The sequence below is a fragment of the Serinus canaria genome, chromosome 13 (assembly GCF_022539315.1).
Source record: "Serinus canaria isolate serCan28SL12 chromosome 13, serCan2020, whole genome shotgun sequence".
Taxonomy (NCBI): Eukaryota; Metazoa; Chordata; class Aves; order Passeriformes; family Fringillidae; genus Serinus; species Serinus canaria.
This window is the reverse complement of record NC_066327.1, coordinates 8,953,045-8,971,827: the sequence shown is the minus strand read 5'-3', so window position 1 is coordinate 8,971,827 and position 18,783 is coordinate 8,953,045. Positions and strand designations below refer to the sequence as shown.

Genomic DNA, 18,783 nt, shown 5'->3' with positions numbered 1-18,783 from the left:
CTACCCGGGAGGAGAACGGCCGAGCAGAGCTGCCGGCCGCGGGTGGATTCTGTCGCACAGAGAGCGGGCAGGTGGCATTTCCACCCCACGGGACCGCTCTGAAACAGCCCCGTTCTGTTTGTAAACACATCCCTGTTTCTTTAGCAGTGCGGACGTGAGCACTGGAGACAGTGTAACCCTGGGCCTCTCAGACGAACTAGATGGCAGAGGCAAGAATGCTCCAGTTTATTGTTCACAATCTTTATTAATAACATCCATCCCAGCTTTATCTTCAGTAACACTGAAGTTTTACCAGTGCAGTTTGCTTTTTGGACACAGATATACACGACCTCTGGTTTCCAGAGGAAAATACAGAGCCAGCAGAGAAATTCACGAAGAATTACATTGCAGGGATCTGAGCTATCTGTCAAACAATAAGTCTAAAGACTGTCTTTTTTTTTGTTAGTTTAATTTGCTCTCTAAATCACCCTATTAGGATACTCTGGCAAGCCTCCACCATGATAAATTTTATGCAATCATACATAATCCAACCCCACCCAACATACCAGTCCATACCTTATCCAAAGCCTTCTATACTAATCATAATTTAAAAAAAACATAAATTCTTTATGTAGCTTCAAGTGGAGAGTATGGAACTAGCAAACATGGAACTAGAAATTTAAATAAACATCAAGACTGGTCTTGCTAATTTAGGCAGGTGAGCTGTAGTTCAGAAATTGCATGTTTTTACTTCTGAAAGAAAAGGACTTAGAAGGTTACACTAAAAACCTGATTTCTTTATTTTTTAAAGGACAATTAATACAATTTCATCCAACAGGAATGCGGTAAATAAGTTGTATACACTTAAATATAGCTAGGTGAACTTGGGAAGTGACTAAATCTCATGAAGAACTGTTACTAAGTCAAAACTCAGAGCAAAGCGAATGAGATAACCAGCACTGAATCCCAGTGCCAGAGGTGGGAACAGTCACCTCCATGGGAGTGAAAAATCATTTAAAACATCTTCATAGTTCTTTTTATGGACAGTCAAAGTAATGTACCAACACCTCCCTTCATCAGTGTTTGCCTTGCAATGCCACGCACAGACCAATGTGCTGTAAAAATCTTTCCTGATCTACAAATTAGATAACAGTAATTACATCAAAGTCCATTAAAAAGAAGTCAATCAGAGCAGCTTAATAAATACTTTAGTTCATGTTTTTTCATACTTGTTCACTTACTACTGAAATCGCCACAAATGTGCTTGTCACAGATTCAGCAGTTCATAAATAAAGCCAATTTTTAGTCATTATTATTAATTACAACCAACAAATTCAACAGTTCATTCTTAGGTACTTCTAGTCCATAAAAATTCCCACTTTACCAATAAGTGCAAAATTTTGTCCCTGTTTGAACAGCTGAGGTCATTCCTGGTGTTCGTGCTCTTGTCCCGGGATGAGCCAGCGGATGCTGTCGGTGCGAACGGTGGCGTACATGACAAAGGCAGCCAGGAAGAGCACAGAGAACAGGAGCAGCCAGTCTATGCCCTTGGTCAGAACACTCGGCAGGGGCCCTTCCCAGTCTTCCTCTGTCACAGCCACATCACTTCTGGCTTCTATCCCTAAAAAACAAAGTACTTGGTCAACATCATAATCATTAAATAGAGAGAGGCTGCTTCTATCTGGAGCTTTGTTTGTGGTCTCAAACTAAGGCTCAAACACAGACTAAAATTTTGGTGAGATGGCCCTTGTACATTAACATATACCCAGCATATGATTTACTGATATAAAACCAGTGATTTTTAGGTGTATTTGCAAAACAGGAGAAGGCTTGTTCTGTCCTCCCACAGGACAGCCTTGGATAAGTTGTGAGAGTTTTTCAGCGCATGGAAATTTAATTTAGAGTGTTTCAGGAATATAATTTTTGTGCATTTCTGGAAATGCAGATCCAGACAGCACTTCAGTGTGGATTAGAAGAGAGCTAGCTGGATGGCAAAGAGAGTTTAATTTATTTCATTCTCAATTAAATCTTTGGGCAGGAAGATATGCTCCATCCTTCTGGCAGCCTCTCTAGCTAAACCCCACTGTTCCTCCTGCTCTATGACAGCAGCCCAAGGAACTGAGTTTCTGCTCTCAGCACAGGCTGAAATCCAGCTCACAGCAACAACTGATGGAAGTGAACCTCTGCTGAGTCCTCACAGGGTCACACATAGAGGAACAGGAAAGCCCAGTTTGGACCTTAAAGCCAGCCTGTTCTTCCCACTGGCAAACCAGAGCTGATTTACACACCTGTCTGGTTAAAGATGAAGTCTTTCAGGGTTTCCAGCGTTCTGTCTGTATGATTAAATCTAGCCATAGGTTTAGCACCTTGGAAAAGGAGGATATTTGGTACAGCCACAGTTCCAAATCTAGTTGATAAACTACAAAAAGAAAAAACAAAACATGAAATTAAATCTTCTAGAGGAAGAAATAACACAGTCACAATAACCGAAAGTGTCAGTTTCACGAAATAAAATTGTCAGTTTATGTAGAAAAAAAAGTCACTCCCGTTTATAAAACTCAAAGCTAATGAGGTTGCAGCTAGAGCATAGGGAGTGTAAGTTACCTGCTGTGCTGGGATGCATCCAGTGCCAGGAAGCGAAGAGTTGGAAATGCTCGGGGCAAAGAGTTAAAATGAGGTGCCAGGCTGGCAGAAAAGCGGCACCAAGGTGTGTAGAACAGGACCAATGTACAGTCACTGCTGTTTGGGTTCAGGAACTCCATCAGGTCCTTGGAGAAAGCATGAGAACAAACATGGACAATTACATATTTAACAGAGTTAAATTCTGTGTAGGGATGCAGCATTCAGGAATCGATTAGATACTTGGCAATATTGATCAAGCAGCTGCACCTTTTAAAACAGGTGGAGAATTGTATATAACCTTTTTTAAAGGTCGTCGTAAAAGTTTATTATTTAAAAATATACATACACATAACCATCACAAGAAAAGAGCTGGCACTAATTGCCATTAACGATTTCCAAGAGAAACACCAGTCCACAGAGCAGGAAAGCTGGCAGCACCCTTCAGGCACAGAGATAACACAGGCACATGAAGCAAGCCATAACTCCATTCTTTTTCCTGCTCAGAATGGCCCCAAAAGCCTCCTTGCCCAGTCATCTATTTTCTTCGGTAGAACTAAGGACGTTACACAGGGAAGTTTGCTGAGTCAGGCACTGAGAGCAGCAGTCTGACAGGGTCACGCCAACAGCGGGCAGTGAGCGGGCCCCCGCGTACCTGGGACACGTTCAGGATCTGCAGCGTGAAGCGCTCGATGCCCGTCGTGTTCCTCTCCTCGCAGTTCACCTTGGGAGCCTTGGCGCTGTCGGTGCCGTTCTGCTCCTCAGCGGGCGCGGGCAGCACGGGCTCCAGCACGGGCAGCTCTCGGGCCTGGGCGGCCGCGGGGCCGCTCCCCGCCGGCCCGCACGCATCGCCCGCGGCCGCCCCATCGCAAGTCCCGCCCGGGCCGCCGCTCTCCTCGGCCGGCACCGCCGACAGCAGCACGGGCTGCTCGGGCAGGGCCCCGCTGCCCTGCATCGCGTCCGCCATCTCGGCCGTGCGGTACCGCACCGGCTCGGGGCCGCCCGCGCTGCGCTCCGGCGCTCCTGCGGGGAGACAGAGGCACGGAGGGAGGCGTCAGCGCCGCGCCCCGCCCGCCCCGCGACCGCGCACCCAGAGCCCCGCGGCCGCACCTGCGGGAAGGGTCGCACCGAGCCAGGCCAGCGCCAGCAGCAGCCGCCACATCCTCCGCCACAAGCCCGGTCCCGGCGGCCGCCGTCGCGTCTCCCCGGACAACGACCGCTTCCGCCGGATCCCCGGGACACTTCCAGTTCCGCTGCCGCTCGTATTTCCGTGGGAAGAGCCCTCGGCGCGTGAGGGTGGTGGGGCAGCGGAGTGGGGCTGGGCTCTGCTCGTATTATGCAAAGGGGGTGGGTCTAACCGAGTTTTCTCGCGGCCCCGCCGAACCCCGAATTGGGAGTGTTCAGCCTGGAAAAGAGAAAAGTTTCGGGTGACCTAATTACGGCCTCCCAGTACCAGGGAATTTATTGGAAGGATGGGACGAGACTATTTACAAGTGCATGTTGTGGCAGGACAAAAAAAGAACGGTTTAGATATTAGGGAAAAAAATCTTTACCAAAATTATTTTCAGAAAAAGTTTACTGTGAGCATGGTGCGCCCCTGGCACAGGTTGCTCAGAGAAGCTGTGGTTGTCCCTTCCCTGGAAGCATTCAAGGCCAGGCTCGACAGGGCTTGGAGCAACCAGGGGTAGTGTCCCAGGTGTCCCTGCCATGGCAGGGGTGTGGAACAAGATGTTCTTTCAGGTCCCTTCCAACCCAAACACTCCCGTGATTCTGTGACTCCGCCTCGCAGGGCTGAGCCCGCACGGTGAGCGGAGCCGCTGCCCGTGCCGGCTGTCGGGCTGCTGCTGCTGCTGGAGGCATTTCACCCTTGATTTAAATTAGCTCAGGTCGGAAATTCTTGCAACGAGACCAGTGCCATCCCACGGCTTCGGCAGGCTGCTGTGACTGAGCAGTGAGTGCCTGGAACTCATCCCAAGCCCGCTCTGGTACAAGCGTGTCGCAGCCCCAGCACTTCTCCACAGCCGCGGCTGCCTGGTGAAGGATTTGCCCACTCCCACCCTCGCTAGGGAAGCACGGTCCCGTTCGGGAGTTGTTTGCACACAAACCGTGCCTTAACCTACAGCAGGCTGGGGTACGGATAAAACGCGGCAAACTAAAGGCGTGTTTTTAAAACTAAAAAAGAAGAGTTCTTGTCCAGCAGTTTATCAAACAAAGCTCCCAAGCAGAAAGGCATATTCCTTTTTAGGAAATTGTATTTACTTTATTTCAGTTTAATAGTGAAGCCTCAAAACTACTTGTGACATTTTGAAAATGAACACATTACTTCAAGTGCTATCTTTTTTAACACACTTACTTAAAACTGCCAGTAGAGCACAATGAGATTTTGCCAAAACTCTGCATCTGTCAAAAACTGATAGTCATGAGGAGAGCATGAACCATGCACTCAGGAAAAGGGCAGGAAAAACCATATACATGTGTATAAATGAAGATGGGGGTCATTTATTACAGCAACTGTTTTTTTAGCTTTGTTTTTACTCCAACTGTATACTTCTGCAACTGTGTCATTCCTTACAGCACACATTTTCTTGCTTGAAGCTTTTTCTTTCAAAGTCCAATTTGCATAAGCACTAATAATGAGGACATAATAGTCTAAAAATAAATAACATGAGGTTTGCACTTAGAGGGAAAACATTTAATTAGATCAGCTGATACAGGAGCAAGCTTGAAAGCAAAAGCACAAAGGGAATCCAAACTGGTGCAGACCAGCAAAGAACAAGTTGCCCCATTCCCCCTTCTCCTTATGTTTTAGTCAAAACAGCATTTTCCACTTGAAAACAATTTCTTACCGTGAAATTAATCCTAACATAATCTCCTTCCTGCTATAGCACAAATATTCCTGGAATACAGGGATAAATATGTCTTATTTATCACAGAATAATGAATTATGACCACAATTCCATGAAAACTTTGTTTATGAGTACTTTCAATTTGATTTCCATGTGCAATAGAGGGAAAAGTTAGCAGTTAATTATCTATCCAGGGTTACAGCTCCTTTCCTCCCCTTCTCTCCTATTTGAGTTAAAGGACAAGAACAATTAAGTTACTGTCACCTTGTTTTCAATTCATTAAAAAATAAGCAACATTTCTCTTATCTCCTGACACCTTGCAACTCACAGTGTTTTTACCTCAATGCAAATATATGTAACATGTCTGTAACAAGTAGGTAACGCTGTCAACTGGCATCTTCAGCCAGAATTTAAAAGGTATTAAAAAAGAAAAACAGGGAAAAATAGTTAGGCTTTAAAGTATTAACTTTATTAATAAATATACATCCATATGATGATGTAAATACAGATCATGAACACTACTCCATTCCCATACACATAATTGCACACGAGTAGCTCAAGTTCATGGACATAAAAACATACACAGTATCTAATCAGGCTTTTTACAGCAGAGGACAGGGTGCTGATAAGAGTTATTTAACAGATTACTGTTACCCCCAAAGTAAACCTGTAGAAAAGCAAATGATGCAAGATTGAAGGAACAGAAAGTGGTTCAAATTTTAGAATACAGATTCTTCTATTTCAAAAAAAAGTCACAAGGAGAAAGGTCTAGTGTCTACTAAAGTCATTAATATATTTAGCGGTGTTAAAATATATGCATTAAAATAGAGAAGAATAAACTTTTTGTAATCAGAAATGAAGTTTGCAGTTCCAAGTATTTATGATTGTTATCAGCTGTTTTAACTGTCAACTCTAAGGGGAGCGTGAAACATTATTATACATATAACAAAGACCAGCAGAGCCACAGCTAATGAAACCATTGCACAAATGACTTCACATTGCTCTGCCTTTTAAAGCTCTTCAAAATGGGGAAGGGAATTAAATTCTCATCTGAATTACTCAGTGTATTGTAGTTCCTGGTAATTCTCTTCACAGATACATCACTTTTCACTGACAAGGCTTGGTTTTGTCCTGACTGAACATTAAGATCCTTCAGACAAAATGAAAATATATTCATTCAGAAGAGAGATCTTTAATGGCTCTAGTTAATTTGATTACTTTAAACTAAATCCAAGATGTAAAGAACATTGCTTTTATGACAAAGCTAAGTACTGATTTTAAAAATACCATCTTTGATACCAAAGTCAGCTGCTTCTGATGGTATCTGATTTTTTTCTGCCAAAATATGGTGCTAGCATCTTGAATCTGTCCAGTGCAAGACTTTATAGTAGCAAAATTATTTGGTTTTAAAGTTTAAGTAAATTTAATCAAGAAAATGAATAGTAGTTACTATATGTATCTTAAACAGTGAACTTTATAGCATCCTTAAGGAATAATAGCAAGCTAATACATTTCATTTATGTATAAATAAGACATTAGAAACTTGATAATTAAAAGAAATTATTAAAACCTAAACTTGACATGTCGGTTTTCTGAACAGTGTTAACACACAACAGTGATCCTAGCTTATGAATAGCTGAATTATGATATATAATATAAAATAAGCAATTTACCTTACAAGTAATGTTTTCATACTATGGGGGGAAAAGGCCAGTTTTCCCATTGGTACTAATAAAGTTTAGGCATTAACATGCTGTTTCAGTGTTTCTCATGGAAAAAAAAGTGTTGAAAAAAGCACAATGTATTCTGCAGAGTATACATAGGAAGAACAGAAGTATTTGAAAATTCCATTTCTAGTCACTTTGAATCTCCTCTTTATTTTTCCCTTCACTGCATGGTACCAGTAAACTCTAGTCAGATATAAAATAAAGCAGAATTAGGAAACACCAGCAGTGCACTTCTGATCTCCTTCCTAAATTCAGAGTGCCAAGCAGCACACTGCAGGCTCTCTGAACACTTTTCTATTTGATGCTCATCATTTCACAACTGACAACATTAATTAGTTTTTACTGGGATTATATTTCATCTGATATAATTAATAAACACTGTAATGAACAGAAATTGCTTAGGTGATTTCATTATTTCATCAGCATACTTGAATACAAATTATACTAGCAGAACAGCAATACATCTGCATTATCTCCTGACACACAGCACAGCACCATTGAGTGGATGCACAAGTGAGGAACGGACAGGAGCAAACAGGATCAACAGGAGGTAAGGAGTGGAGTTTCTCCAAGGTACAGTGGTGACATGCAACACGTTCCTTGCCAGCGAGGTGTGACACTCCTGCAGTTACACATTCAGCTGAAGAGGACTGCTGGCCCAGCTGAGTTCAGGAAAGAACTTAAAGCAGTCTTTGTTGAAAAATTATCTGATTAAAAACAGCCAATACAACACAGATCCTGAGGGTGAATAAACTCACGTTAGCATTTTGCATGTGTCAGAAGTTACAGCTTCTGAGAGAGACTGCTAAATTTCAGACTTGCGAGTTTGTTGAGGAACAGAACGTACAACTGGATTTCAGAGCTTCAGCATGAAGAAACTATTCCTTAGAAGCAATTTAGCTGCCATTAGTTCATCTATCGACTAAGGAGCCATCCAGTATAAGTTGAGGTTCATTGTCTTAGTTGCCAGTCCATACACAGTTCCCCCAAAACAATTCAACACACCTATTGTAAAGTACAGCAAAAGTCCAGCTCAATATGTGTTAGGCATCACTGGAACACCTGAAGGCTTGCTGCTTTTTTCCTGATAAAAAAGGTATGAAACATGACATCTATTTCTTAAGTTGTCATCACTGAAAGCAAGAGGTCTAGTCAAAATGACAGCAGGCCAGAATAGCATTTATGTTAACAAAAATGACCATCATTACCCATTCAGCACAGGCTCAATTTTATTCTCCCCCAAATTTTATTCTCCCCCAAATCTGCAAACTCTACGTATTCCCCCTCCCCAGGTATTCCAAGCTATGAATTTATCATAAAGTCATTTTATATGTGAAATGACTTTAACGTAAACTTTCTTCCAGATTAAAAAAAAAATTAATTTCGAACAAACAATATGTAACACTGAGGACTGATTATTTTTTCTTTTGAAGTCTGGATGAAAGTATTTTACACACTCACACTCACACATTCTCCCACACTTAAAAAAAAATTACACACACCCAGCTGAAAAATGGAACATTTCTTTTGGGAGGAGGAGAGGTTTTAGTCTGAGTCAAGAAAGGTGTTTATAGTTAACCAACAACATTTTTTCTGGCTTGCATGCATAGATGAATTACTCTATATCTGGGATCTAGCAGTGCAGTAAACTGCATCCTGTTTGCATCAGCTATACAGTTTGCTTTTAAAAATCATGGAAATGGTGTCCTTTGGTAGATATATAAGCTTCCATAACTTAAATATAGTATAAACGTCTAACAATGAAATAACTATTTCCAGGAATATCTGGCAAAACTGAGTCTAAAAATTTGGCAACAGTGTCTATTTAAAAAGTTTAATTTGTAAACATTATAGGTTATTACTTTAAAAGCTATTAAACTGTCGCCATCTAAGCACAGATTTGAAAGGCAAAAGCCAGCGTAAATAGCTATTTACAGATTTAAGAACATACTGTTTAATATTAATTAAGTGCCTAACTAGAATGAACAGTACTTAATTTCTTATAAAATATTTCAAATTGCAAAGAATTATTTGTGGTTTGGTATATGTATTACTAGGCATTTCAAAATTACCCAGCAGAATCCTGTAACAGTGTACCTAAAATAACAGCTCTCACCTAATGGCAAAGTAACTTGTCTTTGTAAGGCGCTGTGCAGCTCTAACGTATTGTACACATGCTCAGGTTTCTTTAATATCTTCCGAAATGTTTTTGGAGCATGAGTTGAAATTCACTTAATGCTACAACTCCAGAAATATAAGTCATTGGAAATCACTTTAGGAAAAAAAGGTTGGGGTTTTTTTTGTTTAAGTTTTTAAGTCTATTCTAAGTCTATCTGAGGTCTGTAGAAGGTCCTGCAGAAGTGGAAAATGTGGCTTGCCACTTTATCAGTTTTTCTTACCAAGTAAGAACTGGCTAAATTGCTTATTGTGGGACAGGCCACATTGTGAACCATCAGCCAGCTAATTTCTGTCCTCCTTATTTCAATTATTTAATGCATAACCACACATTTAGATTTAGGACAAACTGAACTTAAAACTAGGGACATGGACATTACTTAAGTATTGACACCAAAGCATAATATTTAATTTTAGACTTCCTTATAAATTATGATTTTAAATCAACAGAAGCCTCTTTAAACCAAAGCCTTCGCAACATTCTGTTAAAGTTATTAACTGCACCCGTAAGTTATGGCATTATTGAAATAAAATCTAGAAGCTCAGACTTAAGCAAACATTACAAGAAAACTCAAGAAACATGCCCAAAATCAGCATAAAGCAGATTAGTAAGGAGTTACTCATTCCCTCCCTTCATTCATTAGGCTGTTTGATTTTGCTGCTAGTTTCACCAGCAGCATGGACTCCTCTGTTATGCACCATAGGGTAAGGAAAAGATGCACTGCCACAAGTGTAATTTAGATTTGCAAGCCGTGATAGAGCTTTAATGCTACCTGGAGGTCTGCCTGGGCTGACTTTGTATCCTGCTGCTTTAGTTGTACCCAAGGGTCTGCCTGGACTTGTCTTAAATCCAGCTGCTTTGGTGGTCCCCAGGGGTCGACCTGTGCTGGTTCGGTACCCTGCTGATTTCGTGGTCCCTGACGGCCTTCCGCGCTTCCCGGAGCGGTTGAGGTTTTTCTTTTTCTTTAGTTCATCTTTTGTCTCTATATTCCTTCCACTTGTGGTCTGCAAGTGGGGGTCATTCAAGGCATCTTGTCTCTGGCAGGCAATGGGTTTGTGGCTGACTGCGTGGCTGTACTTGCTCTGCTGAGTGGCATAGAGGTCAAACTGATCCGCAGCCCTCACATTGTCTTCGTTCAGGCAAGAGCTCTTGCCGGTCCCACAGAAAGCTGGATTACTGCTGGCAACAGGGTGCATCATTTTCTACCAGAAACAGGAGAGGGAAATATGTATCAATATATCGTAATACTGCAGAGTGTTGCACAAAAGAGAATCTTTCAACAGCTACCTCAGTTTCATAAATTAGTTCAAACTATTTCGTCTATTTTTAGTAAATAGTACTGATGTCAGTAAATTACTTTTGAAATGAGTTTTATTAAACCTTCACTTGAGGTTCTACACAGTAACCTTTACACATAGTTAAAAAAGAGAGTTTAAACCACGTATTATTCACAAAGGTATAATTAGAGACGAAGTAAGTTAAAAAACTGAACAACAGCATTTCAGAAACCAAGACCTACAATATTTGCTCATCTATGATTCCAAAACCTTTCTAACCAAGTATCATCTAAATTTTAGTTCTACCTCTAAGATTGATATGTGACTCAGCTGTAAGCCAAAGAAAGATATGTTATAACTCTCTTGGTATGGGAGATACAGGATCCTAAAGATTTTTTTTCTTTGCTTAACTGCAGCAAAGAATAAAGTGCGAATCACTTTTCTTATTGCATGTCACAATTAGTGTCAAAGAAGGAAACACATAAGGCATTTGGCAACACAATGGTGCCATGGTTGGGAAAGCAGAGGGATGAAATGAATTTGTAACGAAGTACAAGATGCTGTATTGCAGAAATGCCACTACTGTCCTAGTTAGGAGAGCATGTACAAGCTGCTAGCAATGCCAGCAGAGATATGTTGATATTGTTGGTATTGCCAACAACTCTGGGAAATAAAGCAATTACATCTTCCATTCACCTATAGTGGTTCTACAACTTAAGTAAGCTGCAAATACTCAAAGTCTAAGATAGCAATATTTAGCCATGTTGAAGACAATATTAAGTCAATAAATATCTGTCCCTTCAGAGTATTTCTATGTCCTAGAGCCATACTTGATACACCAAAAATTACTTCCCATGTTAAATTTCACAAGTAGATATGGTCTGGAAGATTTATTATCTTTTCCCTACAGCAGATATGGAATATCACCTACAGCAACATAATTTAAACTCTACCATTGATTACTGAATTTACTTGGCAGTTACAAATGTTTCCTGCCAGCCAGAGAGAAAGCACACAGCACAGTCTATTTACCCTGGAGTAAATCCCCGTGCTCTTTTCTCCTGATTACAAAGGATACATTCCCTGTTGGAACACTCAATCTACCCTGGCTTGTCAAATGCATATTACAGTGTGCATTACTCTTGTGCAAATATATGAATATGGGTTTATGTCAAATAGTGAAATTATGATAGCTATATAGTTTAAATATTAGATGTTCTAGCAGAGATAATCCAAGCGGTACAATCCTGGTGCATTGCATGGAGTACAGTAGAACAAAAGTGAAACCATTGTTATTGCAGCTGTTAACGTCCAAGTCAAACAACTAAGAATAGTTTGCAAGCCTGCATTTAGCAAAGGACAAAGGAAATAAGCTCAGGTCAAGAGACCAGACAGACTTATCTGTGCAGCAATACAGAAGGAAGCGTAGGGTTTTCTACAATTCACGGTCAAAAAATGTTACCTTTATTTAACCCCACTAGAAAAGTGCCTGCAATTATCACAAAAAATACCTAAGATTTTTCATAATATGTAACTGCAAACATGAGGGTTCTATAATGTCCTTTTGCTGCAGAGAGTGTGAAGGCCAGCAGCTCTGAAAGGCTGTTCAGCTGTTTGTTGATCCACTAGAGACACTTGGAGTGCTGAGCAGCATTCTTGTCTCAGTACTCATTTTAAACACAGGAATACTGGCTTTAGCCCCAAAAAACCGCTCCAAGCTCAACTGCCACAAAGAAGGATCAGCTGAGCTGCCCAGTATCCAAGGAACATAAGGAACACAGAGCTGGGAGAAGGCACTGAATAAAAGCAGAGGCTCCTGCTATTTCTCCTGAGACTGACCAGGCTCACACTCACTCCTGTGTTACATTCTTACTCTCTGCTGCTTCTCCTCGTTACACTCGGGGGGGATTTTTCCATCCATCTTTCTGGGGGAGAACCATCATAAGCACTCCTAGACAGAGAATATATTCTGCTGTAGCTGTTGAATGCTGGAGCTTCATCACCATATGCATGTGCTTTGTGTCTACTGCAATACCACTGACAAACACTGACTTCACACACAAGCCCTGGCTGATGTTTCTTTACCTTCCATCTGGCAACAACCAGCATCACTGGAATGGATGAATGAAGAAAGACAGTACAAATCAGTAACTGTTTAAAATTTCTTTCTAGAAGAAGCTTAATAAAACCCCCAATCTCAGTGGAAGACTGCCAATAGGATTTTTTAATTCATTTCCCCCCCTCTCTGCACCATTTTTCAACAAATCATGCAAATTTCAAGTAGTAGCCAAGGTTCCTCTTTTATCTTCTTTAAGACTTTTTTTTTTAAGTTTTTAAAAGGAAATCTGTAATCAAGCTTAATTACTCTACATGGAATCTCCAGCATAATTTTCCTTCATTCACATTACAGTAGGGAATAAAAGAATGTAGAGTCTATCTGTGGAGTGGAAGCAGGTTTCTTGGCAGGGAGATATACAGTATAAAAGAAAATTGGTATAAAATGCAAAGCTATGCCAATTTAAAAATTACACTCCAGCTAAATTGTATAGCTAAACACATACAATTTTGTGTGCAATCATTCTTGAATAAAACCCTCCAAAAAGTTTCCAATAAGATAGAAATTTCTCATTTTAAACCTGTAAATAGACAAGTAAAAATATTTGCAACAGTTTACTTAAATCAGTTTTTAAACTGATTTAACTGACTGGCTGAATATCTCTGTATCAACAAACAGTTAAGATGAGGCACTGTAACAGGGAAATTAAGTTGTATTTCAAAAAGATTCACTGGAAAGTGACTTTGGAGGATTTTCTGTACGGATCTTTTAGTGCCTGGTAATTTATATCCATATAAGTGCCGGGGAAGGGAGGAGGCACTGGATAAGCTGGCTTTGGGAAAAGAGAGGCAGCTTCTCATGCAACAAAGCACAGAAGTTCCACCACTGCTAGAAAGAAACAGGACAATCCAGCTGGGACCCACAAAGATTTGCTACAGGGGAATGTCTGGACTTGGTCATGACTCCCCTTGTATCCCTAAAATACAGCTTAACATACTGCTCTAGCTCACAGCTGCTAAGGCTCCCAGTATTGTTATGGCCCATCTCTCTCTCCAAGCTTTCCTCCTGCAGGAAATTCCCATTCATTCCCATTCACTACACAAAATTGTAATATCAAAGCTACTTAAATCATATTACATAAAAACATCCTCTTGGGCTGTGATGTGTTGCCATCTTTGGCTTTCAAACATGGTATCCCGCTTTCTTCACAGGGATGATTTAGCTGTCAGTGTAGACAAGATGAAACCTTTGACAAGGAGAGAAGTCCACAAGGCTGTCCAGAACAGGCACTTGGGCACTCACTCAGTTGTTATTTTATACTGAGTACTGGACCTGAGAACCATTATCTGCACTGAGCAGAATAATCAGCTCCAGCACAAGCAACAAGCAACTCCTCTGCTCTCACCCATCCCGCCTGCCTTCTGTGGCCTGGTGAGCGCCAGAACAGACCTGACCCAGCAAGCACCTCTGCTTTCTGCTAAAACACACCTGAACCACAGCAAAACTGCACAAAACTCGAAGTCCACCTATATTTACAGCTTTCCAAATGATGAATACCAGGAAGGGTAAACTCCTCACACCAACAGGGACAGTTCTGCTTTTAATGAGGGTTAGTATACAACACCCACTCGTTTTTCTGAGGTTTTTCACCGCTGACCTTGCAAGAGTTTCCACAGTATCGATGGGGCTGTGGGAGGCTGTAGCAGCACATTTTCATCATCATCCAACACATACAAAGTATGTGACTCGCTACTTAACAACACAAGCAGCCACAAGCATCATTTGTGCGCAGCTCTCTGAAGGTCACTGTGGCCAGTGAATGCTGCAGGAGCAGAGCACAGGCCTGGCTCTGTTCAGGATCCCTCATAAAGGACGCTCTATGCTGAGCTCCACAGCCCCGGGGAGCCTCACAGGGCTCCTTTGCTTTGCAGGGGGGTTGAGCAGCAACAGCAGCAGGAGGAATATTTTCCCTTTCAAGACCACAACAGAAATATGGTGTCAGTTCTGTCCTTCTCTCTTAGGACAGCATGTGTGAGAAATCCTTTCATCACTCACTAAGAATTCTATCAATTTATATATTTTTCACATGTCCCCTTTATTGTCTGCTTCTTCTCTACACTTTAACTCTTGCTAAAGTAGGGCCTTACCCAGTTTTTAAAACCCTCTAACTCCTTGCTTTCACAAAGATGCACCTTACCTGGAGTAGTCACATAAATGTAAATATTTAAAAAATACTAAGAATTAAATTCTATCAGTGGCACAACACTGTAACAGCTGAACCTACAACTGAAATCTTATCTACTTGTGAAGCTTGATAACCAGCTTTTCCACACTGTGCTTATGAAACCCTTTCTGCAGTTGGTGCATAATATGTATTTTCTCACCATTTGACACCAGCTAAAATGTCAAAATATAAGAAATAATTTCTTTACAGCAGTGACTTCCTAGAGTTACTACATGACAACATAAGACTGCAAATCAAGAGACAACATAATTTTGGAATTTTGGTTATTTTTAGAAATTAAAGAGTTCTCCAAGCAATAAAACTTACAAGTGTGGTCCTTCCCCTGGTGACCCAGAGTCATTTTCTTATACGACAAGTTAAGAGAAGAGTTATTTGGAGCTGAAACACCCACCCACTTCACGTTCTCCTTCCCCAGACGTGCCAGGCAGAGTGGGAGCCTTCCCTCACCAGCACCTGCGCCTCCTGCTCCTCACCAGAGAGCTGCAACCTGGGCGCAGTCTCTGTGCCCCCGGGAGTTCAAGTCTTTTGAGTCAGACACCCCAGGAGAAACAAAGCTCTCCAAAGCCTAAGGACCAGCTTTGTATTACAGACAAAGCTCAACTGCTCTCACAAAGAGTTGATGTTGGCAAGCACCACTAGGCTAAGTGTAAAGTAGCTTTTGAACTTTTAGGGTTCACTCCTTATTTGATTGCAAAACCAGGCAAATAAGTAACTGTTAGGCTTTCTAACCCTAAAAACCAAATAAGCCAGATCCAAGGGCAGAGTTTCACTAGATGCTAACATTAGCAAGGATGTCAGCTGACTTCTTCCCACCCCAAAACTAAGATCATATATGATGATGATGATGAACAGGACACCTTGAAAGACTTAAGACAGCTTCACAAAAATTAAAGACGATGGCATCAATGATTTAATTATCTGTGCACCTCCAGTCACACTGACACAACTGCCAGTTTGGTTTCATAATCAACAGAAAAACCACTCTGAATCCACCCTTTTTCTGAACAGGACAATCTTGCCCTTTCCTCCTCTCCCACATTCCCACTCCTTCTGCCAACACTAACTATTGTGCAAGAGCAGGACAAATCAACACCAGGGATCTGATCCAGGTGAAAACTAATCCAACAAGAAAGCAAAAGCAACAGTGTGTACGCACGGGAGCAAGAGAGTAACAGAAAGCCACATTTCCATTAGCACAGAGACAGTGCCAGGTGAGCCTAAGCCACATTACCCACTGGCTGCTACTGACCCACTCCCTGGTATTGTTACTTAAAAAAAAACAACAAAATCTCAAAAAGATGGTCTTAGTGGACTTCAGAGATCTGGATGACAGGCATGACAAGTCCCAAACACAGCACAGGGAATGGACGTTGGAGAAAAACCCCAGAGCTGGGGATGGAGCAGCACAGAATCGAGGCAGCCATTAGGCCAGACAGACTGGCTTAGGAGAGTAGGCGAAACTGCACCCTCATTATTCTGTGGTTCTGCAATTAACAAACTTCAAGGCAAACCAAATATGCATATGAATGATGGAGCAGGTAGAGGTGGATTTTATAAAGAAAGGATTATTAGTGTTTGTGAATTGTCCATTCACCTCAAGGGGCTATTCCCAAATAAAAAGGAGCAATCCTTGCCATAGCCTAGAACGAGGGCTTTGAGGAGCTGGAGATGCTTATTCATCTCTGTGGGTGTTCTCGCCTACCCTCTTCTCCCCAGGGCTGCAGTCTCCAACAATAGCTCCAGAGGTAAGAGGTGTTCATTCATCTCAGTGGGTGTTCTCACCTACCCTCTCCTTTCCCTAGCCTGCTACCACAAAAGGACTTTCAAGCCTTAGAGACGGATCCAGCATCTCCTTCCTGATGTGCATTTTCACAGTGCTTCTCTGTGATGGGACCATGCAGGAGGCTCTGGACACCTGTCCACCCACCCAAACACAGCCACGGCAGTGTCCTTGTGTGAGACTGCTGAAAGACAAAGTCCACTTGTTGAATCTGTTCAACAATGGCCAATGGAAGAACATGTTGGCCTTTTTTTTTATTTAAAGCTGCATCTAAAATATGAAGGATATGGGTACAGACACACACACACAAAATATTCTAAGAGAAACTGTGGCATCTGAAGACTGAAATAAACCATAATTTAAGAATATTTTAACAAAGTACCCCTCCAACCCTTTCATTTTACACAAATAAAAACCACATGGATTAAAATAGCTGTTAATCCACGGAGAACTGCACAAAAATTTAAAGCGCAATTATTCCCTAATTAATTACACCAGAAGAACTATGCACAAACAAGAATGCGCTAAACTATCCACAACTGAACACGAGAATACACAGCACTGACACGCGTTATATCAGAACGCAAAGCGACACAGAAGGGACACAGTGAGGCTCTCAGGTACCCGATGTGCAGGTCAGCGAAGGCATCCGCTACTGAGGTGTGTCAAGAAACACATCGATGGGCTGTACGCACACATCCAGATGCCCCACGCGAATGGGAACATGCTCTAAGTAAACAGCCCCGCACACAGACCAGCCCCACGAGCGGAGCTGAGGCTGCTGAAGGGAAGGAACAATTCCCGGCCGCAGGCTGGAGACAGGAGGGCCCAGCCCCACCTGGAGCGGCCAAGGGCCGGCTGAGGGGACAAAGGGGCGGCACAGCTCCCTCCGCCTCGGCCGCAGCCGGGGACACGGCGCTGGGGGTGGCCTCGGGGTGTCCCGTGTCCCGCGCGGGGGGCACGGACAGGGCCCGGCCCCGCGGCACGGCCGGGCGGGGACTGCGGGGCAGGCGGCGATGGCGCAGCTCCCCTCGCGCGGCCCCGCGGGGCCCGGGCACCGCACCCTGGGGCGAGCAGATCGCGGGATCGCCCTCAGCGGCGGGGAGGGAGCGGAGTGGGGAGAGGAGAGCCCCGCTCCCCTCCCCCGCCGGCCGCGGCTCCATCTTGCCCGCCCGCCGCCTCCCACCGCGCGGAGCAGGGGCCGGGGCCCGCGGGCCCGACCCGCACCTACCTGAGAAGCTCGGGGCGGCGGCGGCGGCGGCGGCAGGCGGAGCGGCCGCCTCCCCACACCGCGCCGGGCGGCTGCAGGGAGGGGACGGGCGCAGGGGAGGGAGCGGCGCTGCGGCGGGCGCGGGCGGCGGGGCGGGCGGGGCGCGCTCCCGAGCGGGGCCGCGCCGCGGGGGCGCGCGCGGGGCGGGGCCGGCGAGGCCCCTCCCGCCACCGAAGGTTGGGGCCGCGCGGCCGCCGCCATTTTGTGGGGCGGGCGGGCAGAGGTCAGGCCTGTGAGGGCACAGGCGTGTGTCCAATGATTGAGGCACCGTGCGTGGCACTGCACATCCCTAGAAGCGGGTAAATGTTACTGGTGCTTCCATCACTGCCGTTTGGATAGAGGAGTGTGGTATCTTCTGTGTCAATAGTACACACACAGGCTCACTTGGGTTGGAAGGCACCTCTGGGGTCACCGGGCCCAGCCTGTGACCAACGCCACGGTCAAAGAGACCATGGCACTGACTGCCACCTCCAGTCTTTACTCAAACACCTCCAGGGTGGTGACTCCACCACCTCCACTCCATTATGGAATAGTCCAGCTTCAGGGCAGTTAGAAGGATGAATGACATGAGTTCTGTCTCCCTCCTAACTCTGCAGTGGAACAGCTGCCATTCCCAGTGTAGCTCACACGGGGCTGGGTCCGGGCATGGACCATCTCTGGGACTGCTGGTTATTAAATACTTTGCTTTGTTTCATCCATCTGTGTTCTGAAGAGTTCAGTCTTGGAGTAGCACTTCCTTATAAACACAATTTCATACCTACAAGAAGGAACAGCAACTGCAGGAATTGCAACTTCAACTGTTTACAAA

At 43.6% G+C, this 18,783-nt stretch overlaps 2 protein-coding genes across 4 annotated transcripts; both read right to left on the bottom strand.

The window, feature by feature from the left end:
- Positions 1–219: 219 nt before the first annotated feature.
- TXNDC15 (thioredoxin domain containing 15) lies at positions 220–3,880 on the bottom strand. The gene is made up of 5 exons (XM_030229455.2): positions 3,709–3,880; positions 3,254–3,621; positions 2,584–2,747; positions 2,268–2,398; positions 220–1,600 (listed from the first exon to the last, which is right to left on the bottom strand). The coding sequence occupies exons 1-5, from the start codon at positions 3,758–3,760 to the stop codon at positions 1,404–1,406; spliced, it is 912 nt and encodes a 303-aa protein (XP_030085315.1). The 5' UTR covers positions 3,761–3,880; the 3' UTR covers positions 220–1,403.
- Positions 3,881–5,891: 2,011 nt separating this feature from the next.
- Positions 5,892–18,079, bottom strand: C13H5orf24 (chromosome 13 C5orf24 homolog). Of its 3 annotated transcripts, none has more exons than XM_030229250.2 (2): positions 17,937–18,079; positions 5,892–10,549 (listed from the first exon to the last, which is right to left on the bottom strand). In XM_030229250.2, the coding sequence occupies exon 2, from the start codon at positions 10,544–10,546 to the stop codon at positions 9,980–9,982; it is 567 nt and encodes a 188-aa protein (XP_030085110.2). In that variant the 5' UTR covers positions 10,547–10,549; positions 17,937–18,079; the 3' UTR covers positions 5,892–9,979. The 3 variants fall into 3 exon arrangements, with proteins under 3 accessions (XP_030085110.2, XP_050835568.1, XP_050835569.1); XM_050979611.1 differs by lacking the exon at positions 17,937–18,079 and adding an exon at positions 17,330–17,353; XM_050979612.1 differs by lacking the exon at positions 17,937–18,079 and having other exon boundaries at positions 5,892–8,255; positions 10,120–10,549.
- Positions 18,080–18,783: the final 704 nt, after the last annotated feature.